The sequence below is a fragment of the Pan paniscus genome, chromosome 10 (assembly GCF_029289425.2).
Source record: "Pan paniscus chromosome 10, NHGRI_mPanPan1-v2.0_pri, whole genome shotgun sequence".
Classification (NCBI taxonomy): domain Eukaryota; kingdom Metazoa; phylum Chordata; class Mammalia; order Primates; family Hominidae; genus Pan; species Pan paniscus.
In genome coordinates this window covers 12,100,886-12,118,504 of record NC_073259.2, presented here as the reverse complement: position 1 = coordinate 12,118,504, position 17,619 = coordinate 12,100,886, and the positions used below count along the sequence as shown (strand labels likewise).

The 17,619-nt window shown below is 54.6% G+C and overlaps 1 protein-coding gene across 17 annotated transcripts; it reads left to right on the top strand.

Moving 5' to 3' along the window:
• Positions 1–529: 529 nt before the first annotated feature.
• IFFO1 (intermediate filament family orphan 1) lies at positions 530–17,109 on the top strand. Of its 17 annotated transcripts, none has more exons than XM_008973726.4 (9): positions 530–1,384; positions 5,639–5,699; positions 5,850–5,945; positions 6,737–6,877; positions 7,817–7,974; positions 8,097–8,217; positions 8,482–8,577; positions 15,006–15,136; positions 16,060–17,109. In XM_008973726.4, exons 1-9 carry the CDS (start codon positions 612–614, stop codon positions 16,163–16,165), a joined length of 1,683 nt encoding a protein of 560 aa, XP_008971974.1. In that variant the 5' UTR covers positions 530–611; the 3' UTR covers positions 16,166–17,109. The 17 variants fall into 17 exon arrangements, with proteins under 17 accessions (XP_008971974.1, XP_054951282.1, XP_008971975.1 ...); XM_055095307.2 differs by having other exon boundaries at positions 549–1,384; positions 8,485–8,577; positions 16,064–17,109; XM_008973727.5 differs by having other exon boundaries at positions 551–1,384; positions 8,485–8,577.
• The last annotated feature ends 510 nt before the right edge of the window (positions 17,110–17,619 follow it).

Here is a 17,619-nt window from a genome sequence, read left to right as displayed (position 1 = left end):
AAGGCGGGGCACACTAGCTCATGCCTGTAATCCCAGCACTTTCTGGGAGGCCAAGGCGGGTGGATCACCTGAGGTCAGGAGTTCGAGACCAGCCTGGCTAACATGGCGAAACCTCGTCTCTACTAAAAATACAAAAAATCAGCCGGGCGTGGTGGCGGGTGCCTGTAATCCCAGCTACTCGGGACACTGAAGCAGGAGAATCGCTTGAACCTGGGAGGCTGAGGTTGCAGTGAGCCAAGATCGCGCCACTGCACTCCAGCCCGGGCGACAGTGAGACTCGGTCTCAAAAAAAAAAAGTCGTGTAGGGGAGATGGGCTTGCCACCAGAACCCATGGGGTACTGGAGGTCCTGGGCTTTACGCCACCCCGGCTGGAGTCCAGGCGGTGGCTCCCCTCATCACAGGGCTCGGCCTCAGACCCGGAAAGGTCCAGGGTCCGGCCTCCAATTGGAGCCTGTCATTGGCTTCCCCTCGGCCCGCCCCCTGACCTCTGCCCCGCTTCCGAGCCGCCTGATTGGTCGGCTCTGTCCCGCCGGCGCCGCATTGGCTCTTCTGGCTCGCCTTCCATCCCTGCTCCTGCACCGGTCTGCATCTCCCAGCAGAAGGCGCAGCCATGAATCCGTTATTCGGCCCCAACCTCTTCCTCCTGCAGCAGGAGCAGCAGGGCCTGGCCGGGCCACTGGGGGACTCACTGGGAGGCGACCACTTCGCCGGGGGAGGAGACTTGCCCCCGGCGCCTCTCTCGCCGGCCGGCCCTGCTGCCTACTCGCCGCCCGGGCCGGGCCCGGCCCCGCCTGCCGCCATGGCCCTCCGCAATGACCTGGGCTCCAACATCAACGTGCTCAAGACCCTGAACCTCCGGTTCCGCTGCTTCCTGGCCAAGGTGCATGAGCTGGAGCGCCGGAACCGGCTGTTGGAGAAGCAACTGCAGCAAGCGCTGGAGGAGGGTAAGCAGGGCCGGCGGGGCCTGGGTCGTCGCGACCAGGCAGTGCAGACCGGCTTCGTCAGCCCCATCCGGCCCCTGGGGCTGCAGCTGGGCGCCCGGCCGGCCGCTGTCTGCAGCCCTTCGGCGCGCGTGCTGGGCTCGCCCGCGCGCTCCCCGGCCGGCCCCCTCGCGCCCTCCGCGGCCAGCCTCTCGTCGTCCTCCACCTCCACCTCCACCACCTATTCCTCGTCGGCCCGCTTCATGCCCGGCACCATCTGGTCGTTCTCGCACGCCCGCCGGCTCGGGCCGGGACTGGAGCCCACTCTGGTGCAAGGGCCTGGCTTGTCGTGGGTGCACCCGGATGGGGTGGGCGTCCAGATCGACACCATCACGCCCGAGATCCGCGCTCTCTACAACGTGCTGGCCAAAGTGAAGCGGGAGCGGGACGAGTACAAGCGGAGGTAGGGATTGGGAAAGGGGGACAGGTCTCTCTGTGTCATACCACTCACAACGGGCCGCGAGTCGGTGTGGGTTCCGAAGAATCAGGGGTGAAAAGAATGAGAGTAAAGTTTGTGCTGTATAATGAGGAGCTTGGAAGGAATTGGATGCAGGGAGACTAGAATCCGCAGAGAATGCAGAAGCCCTGCTCGTGACAGGAAGAAGGACGCTGGGAGCGGAACACGGGGGGGTTCCTACTTTTCCGGCTTGTCTCTGCCATCCAGGCTTAACTGCGGGTTTTGTGCGGTGTGAAAGGGACTGGGGCTCTGTCCTACCGGTCTCAGCCCTGGGGCAGGTTAGGGATATAAACTTCAAAAGTAGGAGGCAAGGATATAGCGTAAATTTGGGAGACTAAATTGAGTGAAACTGGAAGGGGCTGGTGAGGGAGGGGCTGTACCTTGCAACGAGTGATTCTTTCACAGCCCAAGGTTTCCCAAAGAATATTGATGGAAACCAGGTACCTGCTGTGGTTTCATAGGAAAAGCTCCGGGACCTCAAGCCATTGCTTGAGTAGGTCAACAAACTGGGAAAAGAAAGAGTGAAGGGAATTCACTAGGGTGAGGGTGGAGAGCAGGGCTGATAGGGGAATCTTGGCAGTATAAAGCGCCAGTGGTGGAGGGAGAGTGGAGAGCCAGCAGGGGACTGAGCAGGGAGAAGCTGGGATATGGGCCCTCCCTAGGACCGCGAGGCCGCGGGGCGGGCCCAGTGCATTCTGTGGATGAAGATTTGGCTGTCTGAGAGGAGCCCGGCCCCAAGGGGCAAGGGGAAGGGATGTGATGCCAGGAGTGCTGGCTGTATACCAAGTGGATTCCTTAGATGGCTGATAAGCAAGCCGATAGGACAGGAGTGAGAGCAGAGGTAGTGTCTTGCAGACTCCAACCCAAGCCTTGAGGAGGGAGGGGGTGACTGACAGGCTTTGGTTTGGCGGCCTCCCCTCTCATCTCAGCTATTATGACCCCTTGTGGGCGGGCCTGGGAACTACCTATGCAGCCCAGTGTAGCGGAGATTCAGCACTGGGTGAGGATTGGCCGAATGTTCTAGGAAATGACCGCTGGGTCTGGGGGCGACCTTCAGGGATCTCCACCCTGCTGGAGTTTACCAGATCACAGATCAGCAGGCTTTCTTTTTTTTTTTTTCCCATAAATGATAATATTTTATTATAGAAAAAGCATCCCAAATACAGGATTTCGTAAACACTGGTAGGTGAACAAGTGCAATTTTAGAAGTAAATGCAAAGTAAAGAGGCAAAACCTACAAGCATTTTGCCTTCAGAAGAAGATGTAGTGTTCTCCTGCACTAGTGATCCCACCCAGAACACAAATGTGGCTCTGTCTCCCGTGAAAGCATCAGATTTGCTTTCTGAGCTCAGTATGCCCATTTCAATAATTGCAAAGTGATGGCAAGAAGTGGCGTTGAACACATGACTACAGACCCTTGACTTAAAATATTGAGACAGGGTCTTTCTCTGTCATCCAGGCTGGAGTGCAGTAGCGTCATCACGGCTCACTGCAGCCTCATCCTCCTGGGCTCAAGCAATCATCCTGCCTCAGCCTCTTGAGTAGCTGGGACTACAGGTGTGCACTACCATGTCCATGCCTGGCTATTTTTTTTTTTTTTTCTTTTTGCGTTGTCCAGGCCAGTCTCAAACTCCTGACCTGATCAGCAGGCTTTCTGAGCTTGAGTCCTGTCCTCGTGCTGGCTTCCTTAGTTGTGGTCCATGTTATGTGTCCTTGGGAGTTTCAGTTGTCCTGAAATCATCATTCTGCCACCCAGAACCAGCCTGCTCTGCCCCTGCAGGAGTTAACTACGCGCTCAGCAGTGGCACAGGCACAGTTCTGGAATACATCCATAACCACAGGAACAACTGCTGTTCTCAGGAGCATTTTTTTTTTTTAAACTGAAGGAGCGTTTGTCCTTGGTCCAGCTGTCCAGGACAGGAAAGAGTTATTCCTTGGGGACTGATTAGCTCATCGCTCTGCAGCACGCTGCTGTGTAGAGAGCCTTAGCTAGATTTGGATGGTACGTGATACTGGCAGTGACTCTTCTTCCTCCCCAGATCCCCTGCCCTCATTCTGGTCTCTTTATAGCAACACTGTAACTCCTGTCTTCTGCCTGGAAGGCCTGGGATGGCTTGAGCGCTAAACTGGGAGGTAGCTAAAGGCCTCCTGCATTCTATTTTCAGCTCCCCTGCCTTGTGTGTGACCTTTTTTTGAGCCCCCATTTTCGCAACATAGGAATGGTCCCTGCTTTCTCTCTTCAACCCAGGGATACAGTTTTTTGGAAGAGAGATATTTGGTCCATGCAGAACACATGGAAATCGCTCTCAAATTCTGCCCATGTTAAGGGAACCTTATAAGTGAGACCAGATGGAAATGGAGGTGAAAATGAACCTGTTTGTGTGAAGTCTGGCCAAAGAACAAATAGAACTGTAGTGGGCTTCCAGATGATTCATTTGTAGATTTTTTTTTACCCTGTAAGATTTCCTTAGGCTTAACCTTTAGCTATAACTGCCTTACTTAAGTTTCTTCCAGGCTCTGTTGAGCCCACTGTCAGATAGCCCCTCCTGCCCTCTTTCACACATCTTGTCCAGGGTTAGCGTGCCCTTGACAGGCTTACTGTCTCCCTCCAGGGACTCGTGGGCTCCCGGCGCATGAGGGCACCACAGTTCATGCCTTCACATCGTAGATAAAGAAACCAAGACCCAGAAAAGATAAGGGTCTTAGCTAAGAAAACATAATCTGATGCGACTGGGGCCCTTAGTGGCCTGACTGTATGCATGAGAATGCCAGGGAGGAGGGGAGAAGCACCTACGGGACACACAGGGAAGGGGGCTGGGAGCCAGGAAGGCTGGGAGCTGGGCTGTGTGGGGAGCCAGCAGGGTGGTGGCTGGGCTGGCTGCCTCCTCCTGCTCTGCCCAGCAGGGAGGGGCAGCCGAGGTGATGTGGAGGAGTTATTATTAGGAATACTGCAGTGCGGCTGTGAGTGAGGAGATGGGACCCAGAGGCTGACATAGGAAGGAAGATGGAGGGAAGGGGAAGAAAGGGCTTCACCCAAGGCTTCAGAAGCTGCGCACTCAGATTTTAATTTTCTTGCTGTCTTCTTGGCCCCTTCCTAACCACCTTTCTTGTGTTGAAGTTTCTCTCTTGGTGCAGTTCCCCTCCCTTCTCGGGCTGACAGAAGCGATGAGCTCACAGGAACAGGATTTGAGATGTGCTGCTACGCCAGCTAGACTGCAGGGCCCTGGAACGCCGGGCGGGTCCTAAGCAGCACGTTGCCCTGGCTTCCATCTCTGTGATGGAATAGAATATGCACTGCCTGCCATGGCTGATGAGACATGACAAAGCTGGCTCTGGGAAGCATGCCCTACCTGCCTTGTGGCCCAGGGTGTCGTCCGGCCCACTTGCAGTCTTAATCTCTGAATTCTGGGCCCTGGAACAGGCTGTGTCTAGTTCTCATCTGCCGTACTCACCGGGCCCCTTTACATACTCTACTTTCTCTTTCCCTCTGGGTTTGAGTGCTAGTAACCCCAGGCTCGTGTGTCCACTGCTGTCATGCTGCTGTGGGACTTCCGGCCTCTGAGCCAGTCTGGTCACCTCTCTGTGACTCCCTTAGAGGAGGCTCTGGGGGGGTAGTTTCTGGAGCTTGTGGGGAAGGACTTTGAGTGTCTCCTACCAGGCTCTTGACCCACTCTGTTGATACAGTATGTGTCCTGCAGATGCTTTTACAGGGTTAAATGATACCACAAGAGGCAGGGCAGCGGGCTCGACGAGCTCTGTTCTGGTGCGGGCAGGAGGCGGGAGCCCGGATCTGTGCGACTGAAGGTGGGAGACTGGGCCGGGTGGACCTGGTGGTCTGGTGTGGGCAGGAGGTGGGCAATGAGGCCAGCCGGACAGCTGGCTGAGCTGGGGCCTGAGCGGGGATGGGCGTCACGGAGGACCGGAGCCTCAGCACTTGCCCAAACAGAGCTCCTGGTGCGCAGCCTGGAGGTTCCGGGAAGGCAGCTGGCGAGCTCGACGCCCATCAGGAAGCACAGAGCCACGTGACAGCTGCAGTTGGTCACCAGCTGGCTGGCCAGGCATTCCTGTGCCCTGCTCCTCCCCATCCAGGGAACCAGAACTGGGGTCTGAGGCCTGAGCCAGAGAGGTGGGGACAGGGAGCCATGGGGGTAGGGAAGGACTCTGTACCTAAGCTCTCTCCGCCCTTCCCATGTCTGTCAGGTGGGAAGAGGAGTACACGGTGCGGATCCAGCTGCAAGACCGTGTAAATGAGCTCCAGGAGGTGAGGGTGGCGCCCCACTTGCTGCTGGTGCTTCTCTGGGTACCCCTGTCTGCCCATGACCCTGCTGCCGTCTCCCTGTCCCTCCTTGGCATCTTTATCTTCATCCCACCTCGGCAGTGCCACCAACATCAGGGTTTCTCCCAACTGCAGGAAGCCCAGGAGGCTGATGCCTGCCAGGAGGAGCTGGCACTGAAGGTGGAACAGTTGAAGGCTGAGCTGGTGGTCTTCAAGGGGCTCATGAGTAACGTGAGTGCAGCCCCAGGCTTCCCGAAGTGAGGCTTCTGAGGCCAGAAGAGTAGGCCCTTCTAGTGTTGGCCTGTTGGCCTCCCGTCCACGGCTCCTCCCCTTCTCTTTGCTTTCCTTCCCTTTTTCCCCTAGCCACCCCTAACTCCAGAGAAAGACAAGGAACAAAAGTCTCGGTGTTGCGTCACAGAGGTGGCGCAGCTTCTGAGGGCCTGGGGTTGCAGAGCAGTTAGTGAGCAGCTTCTGGGGTGGAGGCTCTGCAGCTGGCGCCGGGGCCCTGGGCCGATTCCTCAGCCTCTGAGGCCTCACCTTTGGCGTGGGGAAATAAACGCGTGCACTCTGCAGGAGTATTGTGAGGGTGGTCATGTACTCCGGACAGTGCCCGGCATGCAGTGTTAGCTGGAAGAGTGTTAGCTGTTGCGATTATTATAGTCCTTTCTCCACTCTTATAATTCCCAGGAGTCTCTTTCTCTCTGGGAATGTAAGTTCCAGGAGGATGAGGACCGCTAGTGGTTCCAGTGAGCCCCCTGCATGTCCCAGGCACTGGCCATGCCCTCCAGGGCTTCCGTTTGGCCAGGGAGCAGTGGCCCGAGCCGCCCCATGCCCAGCATATTCACACAGTGCTGTGGGGAGGCCACCGCTACCCAGGAAGAGGGGTGCAGTCAGCTCAGGGAGACTCCACAGAAGAGGCACCGGTGCAATGTGGTGGGAAGGATGAGGACCTTGCCGGGCCTAATTCGTCCTTGTCTGGAGAACTGGGCGCCTCCTCACTGTTCCCTGGGCTCCCTGGACAGAACCTGTCGGAGCTGGACACCAAGATCCAGGAGAAAGCCATGAAGGTGGATATGGACATCTGCCGCCGCATCGACATCACCGCCAAGCTCTGCGATGTGGCTCAGCAGCGCAACTGCGAGGACATGATCCAGATGTTCCAGGTGAGGACGGAGCTGCCCTCTGCTCTCAGGGGTGGGTGGGGCAGGTGGATGCTTCCGTGGCGGCTGGCCTGGAACGCAGGCCCTGCCTCTTGCTTGGGGAGCCTTACCTGGCAACTGGGGCCCTCACGGGGCTAGACTGGGGGGTAAGGAGCAGCATCAGGAGGGGCATCGTGGAAGCTGTCTCTAACGCCGTCTCTCCCTTCCCCCTCTCTCTCCTCTGTCTGCTTCCTCTCCTCTCTTCCTCTCATCTTCTCTCTTGCTTCCTCCACAGAAGAAGCTGGTTAGTTTGATCTCACGCAAGCTTATTAATGTCCCAGTCCCAGTTTCTAAGCTGCCTAGGCCTCCTGGCCCTCAGTTTGGGTCCGCTGGGCTCTTGAGCACGGATTTTTTTCTGCCCTTTCTCTTTTCCTTGCTCTTCCCCCTTTTTCTCTCTATCTCTTGTTCTCTTGACTGCATTTCTTTCTCTCCCTTCTCCCCCGGCTTTCCAGATCTGGATGTGATTCAGGTTCTCTTTTGTACACATTGCACACTCATCCTCCTTGCGGCCTAAAGCTTTTTTTTTTTAGTTGAGTCATTTAATCAAAAAGACTTTTTTTAGAAAAAAAATTTCCTCTTGAGCCATCATGCACATCTGACTGCAGCCCCAGCGAGCCCTTCCTCCCTTGTCTGACTGCTCTTCTTCTCGATTTCTTCTTGTTCTGCCTTCTCAGTTTGCAGCCCTGACCCACGCTGTGTGTCTGTGTGTCTGGCCCTTGGTGACTGTCCGTGTTTCTGTTCCTGTCATTGTAACTGTGACTTTTCTTTCTGTCTGCCCCCCCCTTCCTACTGGTTCATGCTTCTCCCCCATTCCCACCCTCTCTGCCCGGCCTCCCGCTCCCGCCCTTTCTCCTCATGCACCCGGCCTCGTCTCTGTAGTCTCTGCACTTGTCTCCCATTAAGGTCCCATCCATGGGGGGGCGGAAGCGGGAGCGCAAGGCTGCCGTCGAGGAGGACACCTCCCTGTCGGAGAGTGAGGGGCCCCGCCAGCCCGATGGGGATGAGGAGGAGAGCACAGCCCTCAGCATCAACGAGGAGATGCAGCGCATGCTCAACCAGCTGTGAGTCCGCAGGCCGTGCTCCCGCAGCACCGACGCCACAGCAGCCCAGGAGGCCGGAGCTCCCCAGTCCCCTGCCAGGACGAGGCCCCGCCCGCCCTGACACCCGGGTTCCCTGTCTCTAGGAGGGAGTATGATTTTGAGGACGACTGTGACAGCCTGACTTGGGAGGAGACTGAGGAGACCCTGCTGCTTTGGGAGGATTTCTCAGGCTATGCCATGGCAGCTGCAGAGGCCCAGGGAGAGGTAACCTCTGCTCCCGGCCTCAGGGCCCTCTGGCTCTGCCTCTCCAGCCTGACGCCCACTCCCCCGCTCCTCTCCTTGCTCTGTCCCCCCATGTGGCTGTCATCCTCTACCTGCGTCTCCCCTCTTCCTTTATCCTTTTGCTTTTCTTTCTCCAGTTTCTTTAACCAGACTTCGTCTCTCTCTCTCTCCCTGACTTGGCCCTTTGGAATGCGTCCCATCCCATCCCTCCTTGGCTGGCCTCCCCCGCTTCCCTTTCTACTCCAGCAGCAGGAAGATAGCCTGGAGAAGGTGATTAAAGATACGGAGTCCCTGTTCAAAACCCGGGAGAAGGAGTATCAGGAGACCATTGACCAGATAGAGGTAAGGGCAGGAGCGGAAGCCAGGGGCGCGGTGTCCCAGAGGGTTTTGAGTGGGGCTGCAGGCGCAGTGGCCTCATCCCTGCTGCAGGACCCTAGAGACCAAGGTCTTGGGAGGAGGAGTGATCTCTCAGCTATAGTCCTTCTGGTGGGCTCTGAAGACCTCAGGCTCTGGAAACAGACAGATATTGGTTCAAATCTCAGCTCTGTTACTTACAACCACCCTGAACTTGTAATAAGTTACTTGTTCCCTCTGAGCCCCTCCTTTCCTTTCCTTTCCTTTCCTTTCTTTCCTTCCTTCCTTCCTTCCTTCCTTTCTCTCTCTCTCTCTCTCTTCCCCTCTCTCCCTCTCCCCCTCTATCCCTGCCTCCCTCTCTCCCTTGTCTTTCTATCCTTTCTTTTTTGAGACAAGGTCTCACTCTGTTTCACTCTGTTGCCTAGGCTGGAGTGATCCTCCCACCCCAGCCTTCTGAGTAGCTGGGCCCACAGGTGTGTGCCACCACACCCAGCTAATTTTTATTTGTATTTTTTTGTAGAGATGGGATCTCCCTGTGTTTCCCAGGCAGGTCTTAAACTCTTGGGCTTAAGTGATCCTCCTGCCTCGGCCTCCCAAAGTACTAGAATTAGAGACATGAGCCATGTGTCCAGCCCTACACCTGTTTCTTTCTCTTTCTTTCTTTCTTTCTTTTTTTGAGACAGGGTCTTGCTCTGTCACTCCAGGCTCACTGCAGCCGTGATCTTCTGGATCCAAGCAATCCTCCTACCTCAGCCTCCCAAGTAGCTGGGACCATAGGCGTGTGCTACCACGCCCGGCTAATTTTTTGATTTTTTTACAGAGACAGGGTGTCACTATGTTTTCCAGGCTGCCCGCAAACTTCTGGATTCAAGCAGTCCTCCTAACTCGGCCTCACAAAGTGTTGGGATTACAGGCATGAGCCACTGTGCCGGGCCTTTTTATTTGTAAAATGAGGAATTTAATAATACCTCACCTATAGGGTTGTTTAGAAGATCAGATGAAATAATGCATATATAGAGCTTAGGGCAGTGTCTGGCTCATAGCGAGTGTAGCATAGTGGGGACTGTTTTATTATTATTAACACTATCAGTGCCGTGGCACTCAGAGATGGACTGGGACTTTCCTGTTTCTTCCACTCAGCCTTTGAGATAACAGAGAAATCTCCATGCTTTTTCCCAAGCCTTGAAGTACCTTCTAGAGGTACCTAGAGGCAAGTGGAGCTGGTGCTTTAACTCAAACTCTAGGCTTTAGGAGCTGCAAGAAGGATTTGTGGAGGCCGGGCGCGGTGGCTCACGCCTGTAATCCCAGCACTTTGGGAGGCCGAGGCGGGAAGATCACGAGGTCAGGAGATCGAGACCATCCTGGCTAACACAGTGAAACCCCGTCTCTACAAAAAATACAAAAAAAAAATTAGCTGGGCGTGGCGGCAGGCACCTGTAGTCCCAGCTACTCGGGAGGCTGAGGCAGGAGAATGGCGTGAACCCGGGAGGCGGAGCTTGCAGTGAGCCAAGATCGCACCACTGCACTCCAGCCTGGGCGACAGAGCGAGACTCCGTCTCAGAAATATAAACAAAGGAAGAAGGATTTGTGGAACCACAGAATGGAGGTTGCTGTTGCTGTGGGAGGAGGGATGGACGGGACCCCCGTGAGCTCTCCTGGCCTGGTGAGGTGGTCCTTTCCCAACGCTCTGACTTTGGGAGAGGCATGGAGCCTTCTCTGCATCTCAGCCTCTCTTCAGGCCCACATGGGAGATTCATACGTAGTCCCCCCTTATCTGCAGGGCATGTGTTCCAAGACCCACAGTGGATGCCTGAAACCAAAGATAGCACTGACCTCCTGATAGCTTGGATCCAGTTGCTGTCAACTGGAACGTGTTTCTGTTCATGTCTCCCACCCACACATTCAATGCCTTTTCTATCTTAACTAAGCACTTAGCGTGCGCTGTGGCGGTACCTTTTGCAGTTCGAGGTGTGACAGCAAAACTGGCACAAACTTCTTTTTCCTTCTTTACAATTTCATGGATAGAAGATTCATTCTTACTGTAGAGCTTACCAACCTCAGCATCGGATTCTTTTTCTTATTAAGTTGAAAACTTTTACCTTTTCACTTAAAGGGAGCATATTTTGGCTTCTCTTTCACATATCCAAATTGCCAGCATCACTACTCTTGTGCTTTGGGGCCATTATGAAGTAAAAATAAGGGTTCCTTGAACACGGGCACTGCCATACCACGACAGTCAATCTGATCACTGAGATGGCTCCTAAGTAACTAATGGGCAGGCAGTATAGACAGTGTGGATCCTTGGGACAGAGGGAGGGTTCATGTCCTGGTCTGGATAGAGTGAGTTTTTTTTTTTTTTCTCCCGAGACGGAGTCTCGCCGTGTCACCCACGCTGGAGTGCAGTGGCTTGAACTCGGCTCACTGCAAGCTCCACCTCCTGGGTTCACGCCATTCTCCTGCCTCAGCCTCCTGAGTAGCTGGGACTACAGGCGCCCGCCATCATGCCCGGCTAATTTCTTTTGTATTTTTAGTAGAGATGGGGTTTCACCGTGTTAGCCAGGATGATCTCGATCTCCTGACCTCATGATCCGCCCACCTCGGCCTCCCAAAGTGCTGGGATTACAGGCGTGAGCCACCGCGCCCGGCAGAGAGAGTGAGATTTTATCAGGCCACTCAGAACAGCGTGCAATTTAAAACTTAGGAATTGTTTATTTCTGGAATATTTCATTTCATATTTTCAGATCAAGGTTCACCTTGGGTACCTGAAGCCGTGGAAAGTGAAACCAGTGGATAAGGAGAGAGTGACTTTATTCTTTTTATTTATTTATTTATTTTTTTTTTTGAGACGTAGTCTCGCTCTGTCGCCCAGGCTGGAGTGCAGTGGCGCGATCTCAGCTCACTGCAAGCTCCACCTCCCAGGTTCACGCCATTCTCCTGCCTCAGCCTCCAGAGTAGCTGGGACTACAGGCGCCTGCCACTACGCCCGGCTAATTTTTTGTATTTTTTAGTAGAGACGGGGTTTCACCGTGTTAGCCAGGATGGTCTCGATCTCCTGACCTCATGATCCACCCGCCTCGGCCTCCCAAAGTGCTGGGATTACAGGCGTGAGCCACCGCGCCCGGCCTTGACTTTATTCTTATTGCTCTCACATTGGAGGTGTTTGAGAAGGAAGTCGAGAAATTATTTTCCTATATACTCATTCTCCCAACACACATCAAACTGTCCTGCTCCTGCATCAAACCTGGTGTTCTTGGCCAGGTGGATGAGGTGTCCTGGATTTGTGCTGCTAGCTAAAGACACGGCAAGGAAACCAGTCCTCCCCACCCTCCTGTCTACCACGGCTCACTGTTTCCTCCTCCTGCCTGACCTGATTCTTGTCTCCCTCTTTTGGATGGTGGATTTAAGGTTTGTGTTTTCACTGTGCCTTCAACCAACTAGGGGCCCTTGTGCGGCCATCTTCGTGAGAAGAGATCTCGGGCTGCCATCTCTCCCTAGTCTTCCCTGGACCTCAAGTGCCCAGTGTAAAACATGATCTGAAAGAACGAAAATAATATCTTAAATGGAATCATGCCTTTTAAGCTATTTTTGGCCGGGCGTGGTGGCTCTCACCTGTAATCCCAGCACTTTGGGAGGCCAACGCGGGCAGATCACTTGAGGTCAGGAGTGTGAGACCAGCCTGGCCACCAACATGTGAAACCCTGTCTCTACTAAAAATACAAAAAGTAGCCAGGCATTGTGGTGGGCACCTGTAATCCCAGCTACTTGGGAGGCTGAGGCAGGAGAATTGCTGGAATCTGGGAGGTGGAGGCTGCAGTGAGCTGAGATTGTGCCACTGCACCACAGCCTGGGTGACAGAGCAAGACTCCATCTCAGGAAAAAAAAAAAAAAAGTATTTTCAAATCATCTGACTCCTCCTCTCTCCCAGTGCAATGACTTTAGGCAGCAGTCCCCAACCTTTTTGGTACCAGGGACTGGTTTGTGGAAGACAGTTTTTCCACTGACCCGGGGGAAATGATTTTGAGATGATTCAAACATTACATTTATTGTGCACTTTATTACTATTTTTAAAAATTATTATTATTATTTTTAGAGACAGAGTTTTGCTCTTGTTGCCCAGGCTGGAGTGCAATGGCGCAATCTTGGCTCACTGCGGCCTCCGCCTCCCGGGCTCAAGCAGTTCTCCTGCCTCAGCCTCCCAAATAGCTGGGATTACGGGCATGCGCCACCACGCCTGGCTAATTTTGTATTTTTAGTAGAGATGGGGTTTCTCCATGTTGGTCAAGCTGGTCTCGAACTCCCGACCTCAGGTGATCCACCACCTCGGCCTCCCAAAGTGCTGAGATTACAGGCATGAGCCACCGCACCCGGCCTGTGCACTTTATTTCTATTATTATTACATTATAATATATAATGAAATAATTATACAGCTTACCATAATGTAGAATCAGTGGGAGCCATGAACTTGTTTTCCGCAACTAGACGGTCCCATCTGGGGGTGATGGGAGATAGTGACAGATCATCAGGCATTAGATTCTCATAAGGAGCACACAGCCTAGATCCCTACATGCACAGTTCACGTAGGGTTCAGGCTCCTGTGAGAATCTGATGCCGCCGCGGATCTGACAGGAGGTGGAGCTCAGGCCGTAATGCCAGTGATGGGGAGCAGCTGTAAATACAGATGAAGCTTCACTCACTTGCCCACTGCTCACCTCCTATTCGGCCTGGTTCCTAACAGGCCACAGACAGGTACTGGTCCGTGGCCTGGGGTTTGGGGACTTCTGCATTAGGGGAACCGTTAGGAGGACTTGCTGACCTCAGGAGTACCCAAGGTGCCTTTATCTTTGTGACCTTTGATCTCTCAGGGTCACTAAGATGGAGCAAGGTAAAGCCAAGGCCCAGAGTGGTGGGTGGGAGGCAGTTCTTCCCCACCGCTCCTCACCTCTCTCTGTCTCCTCCCGTCCCACCCCCAAGTCTGTTCACACAGCAAGCCTGCAGTTTTCAAGGTGGCTTGTCAAGGACATCTCCTGACATGCACGTTCACCTCCTGACCTTGTTCCTGCTGTAAATTTGTGAATTAAGTGGGGACATAGACATATGCAGAGACTACTGGTGGCAGTACTAGCCTTGTATTTCAGTAGAATATATTTGGTTCATTTCCTTCTTCCCAGTCTCCCTGAGTGATGGCTCCAGAACCCAGCTCCCTGCACTCCGGTTCTTCCAAGGTGGAGAAATTGGGGTGTAGGCAGCTGATCTGAACAAGGGCTGGTGGCACTGTATTTTCCCCCTGGGTTGAACAGTCACTGTGTCCTGCTCCTCCCACTACTGTGGGGCCCCAGCTGTGGATCCAAGCCTGCCAGGGAAGCTGTCCCCACTAGGGCTTCTCACCCAGCCAGCCGCCATCTCACCCCAAATGTCACTGTCCTGACCATCTCTGTTGTCTGGCCCTGTAACCTGTTTCCTTCTTTCTCTAAGTTCCCACCCTCTCTGTCCAATCCACATTATCACAGCTGGTATCCTCCCCGTTCTCTTCACTCAGGCAGTCACGAACGTCATCTCCAGGCAGTTTCATTTTGCTTCCCCTTGTGGCCCCTGCCCTTTGTACCCAAAACAAAGAGAGGCAGTCGACTGTCCCTGGCACTGAGTTTGTGCTGCCTGGGCCCTGCCTCTCCGCCTGCCTCAGAGTGTGGGCTGCAGAATGGGCCCGGGGAGGGAGACCGGATTTCTTTGATTCTGAGCCCCGTGTTTTCCACGTGTGACATTTCTGAAATCAGGACACGTCTCAGAATCAATGGCACCTCCAATATGGGAGTCTTCCTTTTAGTGTCTGAAAATGGCTTTTAGGTGAGAAAATAAAGTGATAAGGAGAGAATGGTAAGAGGATTGGGCCCCTTTCAGCAGTGAGCCAGGCTTGTATGCCACGGGTCTCATCGGCACGTCACAGAGAGAGTTCATTCCCTTTGAGGTCTGGGTCTGCCAGGATGAGGAAAACCTGTCGCTAACCCTTACGGGAGCTCACAGTGCAGTGAGGGGACAGCCCAGGACCAGCGCAGTACAGGGGATGAGGGGTGAGCCGGGCCCCACAGGAACCTGTGTGGCCCTGGGAGCCTGTGGATCTGCTCCATCCCGCCCACATTGACTTTCCTCACCACTCTTATCAGTCTTAAAAGAACACAGCCTGCAGCAGTACCTTTGCATTCCTCCATAGGCAAAGATTTCCAGGAAAAGCAGAGGAAACAATGGTGTATTCGCTGCCTTCTGCCTTGGTCTGATTTATTTTAAAATCTGAGCCTTCAGTAATGGCTGCCTGGGCCCCCGGCCCAGCCACTGCTCTTGGCGTGTTAGCCTCCTGGCGGGGGCAACAGAGGCGCTGTGAACCCCACCTGTTAACCCCGATGGCCCTGCCTGCCCCACCACAGCTGGAGTTGGCCACGGCCAAGAACGACATGAACCGGCACCTGCACGAGTACATGGAGATGTGCAGCATGAAGCGCGGCCTGGACGTGCAGATGGAGACCTGCCGCCGGCTCATCACCCAGTCTGGAGACCGGTAGGCGCCTCCCCTGGGCATGGGGCCTTCCGGGGGGACACAGCGGGGAGAAAGGTTGGAACACAGCCCCAAAGACCCTCAGACAATGACTGGGTCACATCTTGCTGTGGGGCTGCCCTTTGGGAGTTACCGGGTGGGGCTGGCCCAGACCCACAGCTCTCTCCCTTGGCAGTTGGATGAACTATGTCCATTCACGACGGGAGGGCTGAAACCTCCCAAGGCCACCAGCTCTGGTGGTTCCCCTGGTTAGAGGCAGTTTAAAAACTGGCAAGGAACAGAAGGGTTGTGGGGGCAGATTTTTATCTAAAGTCAGGGCCATGATTTGTGCATTTGACCCTGTGTAAGTTACACCGCAACAAGAAAGTGAATTTTTAAAAATCACAAAAATACTGCAGATAGACATAAAGCCAAGGCCCTAGAGTCAGGGTGCTGGAGGCTCAGCAGCTTCTCTCCTACTGTGACTTCAGCTATTTCTTTTTTTTTTTTTTTTGGCTCACTACAACCTCCGCCTCCCAGGTTCAAGTGATTATCTTGCCTCAGCCTCCAAGGCGCCCGCCACCACACCTGGCTAATTTTTGCGTTTTTAGTAGAGATGGGGTTTCACCATGTTGGCCAGGCTTGCCTTGAACTCCTGACGTCGTGATCCACCCGCCTCTGCCTCCCAAAGTGCTGGAATTACAGGCGTGAGCCATCATGCCTGACCTCAGCCTCTGAGTTCCCAAGACACAGGCGGGGCCCATTTCCCTGTCAGGGTGGGGTTGGAGAGAGTTCAGTCCCTGCAGCTCCCTCGCCATCCCGCGGCCCCGCCCTCGCTTCCGGTACTTCTCACCTGCGGCCAGAGGGTGAGGCAGCAGGAGGAGGAGTGCCGTCCGTCTTCAGGATTCCTGCCTGCCCCAAGGTTGACAACTGGTGTTTTTTTCTAGAAAGTCTCCTGCTTTCACTGCGGTCCCGCTTAGCGACCCGCCGCCGCCGCCAAGCGAGGCTGAGGACTCCGATCGCGATGTCTCATCTGACAGCTCCATGAGATAGAGACCTGCCTCCCCCTTGCACCCGAGGCCCTCGCAGCGGGGACCTCAGCGAGGCAGAGGGTGGGGCTGCACAGAGGGGAACATCAGCTGCAGCTCTGCACCAGGCCGGCCCCTGGGGACTGGGGCGCTCCTCCCTCAGGCTTTCTCCCTCGGTCTTGGCTTCTCCAGGGCTCTGGGGTGTCTGGAGCTAGGCTTGGCCCTACCATTCTGGGGCCATTTCCACCACAGTTGGGGCTCTCCTGCCTTCACGCGTGGGTGTCTGCTACTTCCCCATCTTTAAAATGCTGCCAGAGCGATTGCGGCCCCTCACCTTGTCCACGTATCAGGAATGTGAATGTGGGACCTTTCCTCCATCCCTGTTGTCCGGAGCCAGCTCACTGTCTTCCACACTGGTGCTAACTGGCCCAGGCACTGGAGTGGAATAGAATGCAGCTGGAGGCTACGCATGGCCTCTGCAGCACACGCAGCTGGAGAGGGCTTCTGTCCCTGTCAGCGGCAGAGGGCGTTGGGGCTGGCCGGGGCACCTTGTCCCTGCTATGGTCCACATGCTCACGCTGTCCACCTGCCAGGTGGAGTGTATGTGGCTGTGGCCCTCCCTCGTGGAGGTGCCGTGCTTTAAAGAGGCCTTAGTGCCCGGGATGGGCACAGTGTTTTGAAGGGAGGTGGGAGCTCTTGCTCTCCTGGTCACTGCAGAATGACAGAGAAGGTGAAGCTCCGTGCATGTGTGCGCGGGTGTATGTGCGCTCAGGGTCTCTGTTTAAGTATCAGCTAAAGATGTGCCTCCTCCGTGTCTGTCATACACTGAGACCAACAGGCTACAGTGTCCCTGATTCTTGGAAAAGCCTGGAGAAGCTGGGGAGATGCGGTTCACAATGCCTCGGTATAGGAGGCTGTGTTGAGCTGACATTCAAATGGATTCTTTAATAATAATGAAACTGGCGAGTATTTATTGTGCACTTTGGTGTCACTGTCTCAAGCACTTCCTAATATTCACTAGTTTGAACTCTGAGGTAGGTACTTTTTTTTTTTTTGAGATGGAGTCTCATACTCTGTTGCCTAGGCTGGAGTGCAGTGGTGTGGTCTCCGCTCACTGCAGCCTCTGCCTCCGGGGTGCAAGCGATTCTCCTGCTTCAGCACGCCTGTAGCTGGGACTATAGGCATGTGCCATGAAGCCTGGCTGATTTTTGTAATTTTAGTAGAGACGGAGTTTCACCATGTTGGCCAGGCTGGTCTCAAACTCCTGACCTCAGGTGATACACCCACCTTGGCCTCCCAAAGTGCTGGGGTTACAGGCGTGCGCGCTCTACCGAGGTATGTACTTTTGTCTCCACTAGGTAAGCGCACGTACACCCACCTTGGCCTCCCAAAGTGCTGGGGTTACAGGCGTGCGCGCTCTACCGAGGTATGTACTTTTGTCTCCACTAGGTAAGCGCATGTGCAAAGTGAGGCCCGGGA

Bases quoted from the DNA above. Each gene is read 5' to 3' on its own strand.
- IFFO1 (XM_063593311.1), top strand. From the start codon at position 612: ATGAATCCGTTATTCGGCCCCAACCTCTTCCTCCTGCAGCAGGAGCAG. The intron at 1,385-5,638 runs GTAGGGATTGGG...CATGTCTGTCAG, and splicing joins CGGGACGAGTACAAGCGGAG to GTGGGAAGAGGAGTACACGG. The intron at 6,878-7,792 runs GTGAGGACGGAG...TCGTCTCTGTAG, and splicing joins ACATGATCCAGATGTTCCAG to TCTCTGCACTTGTCTCCCAT.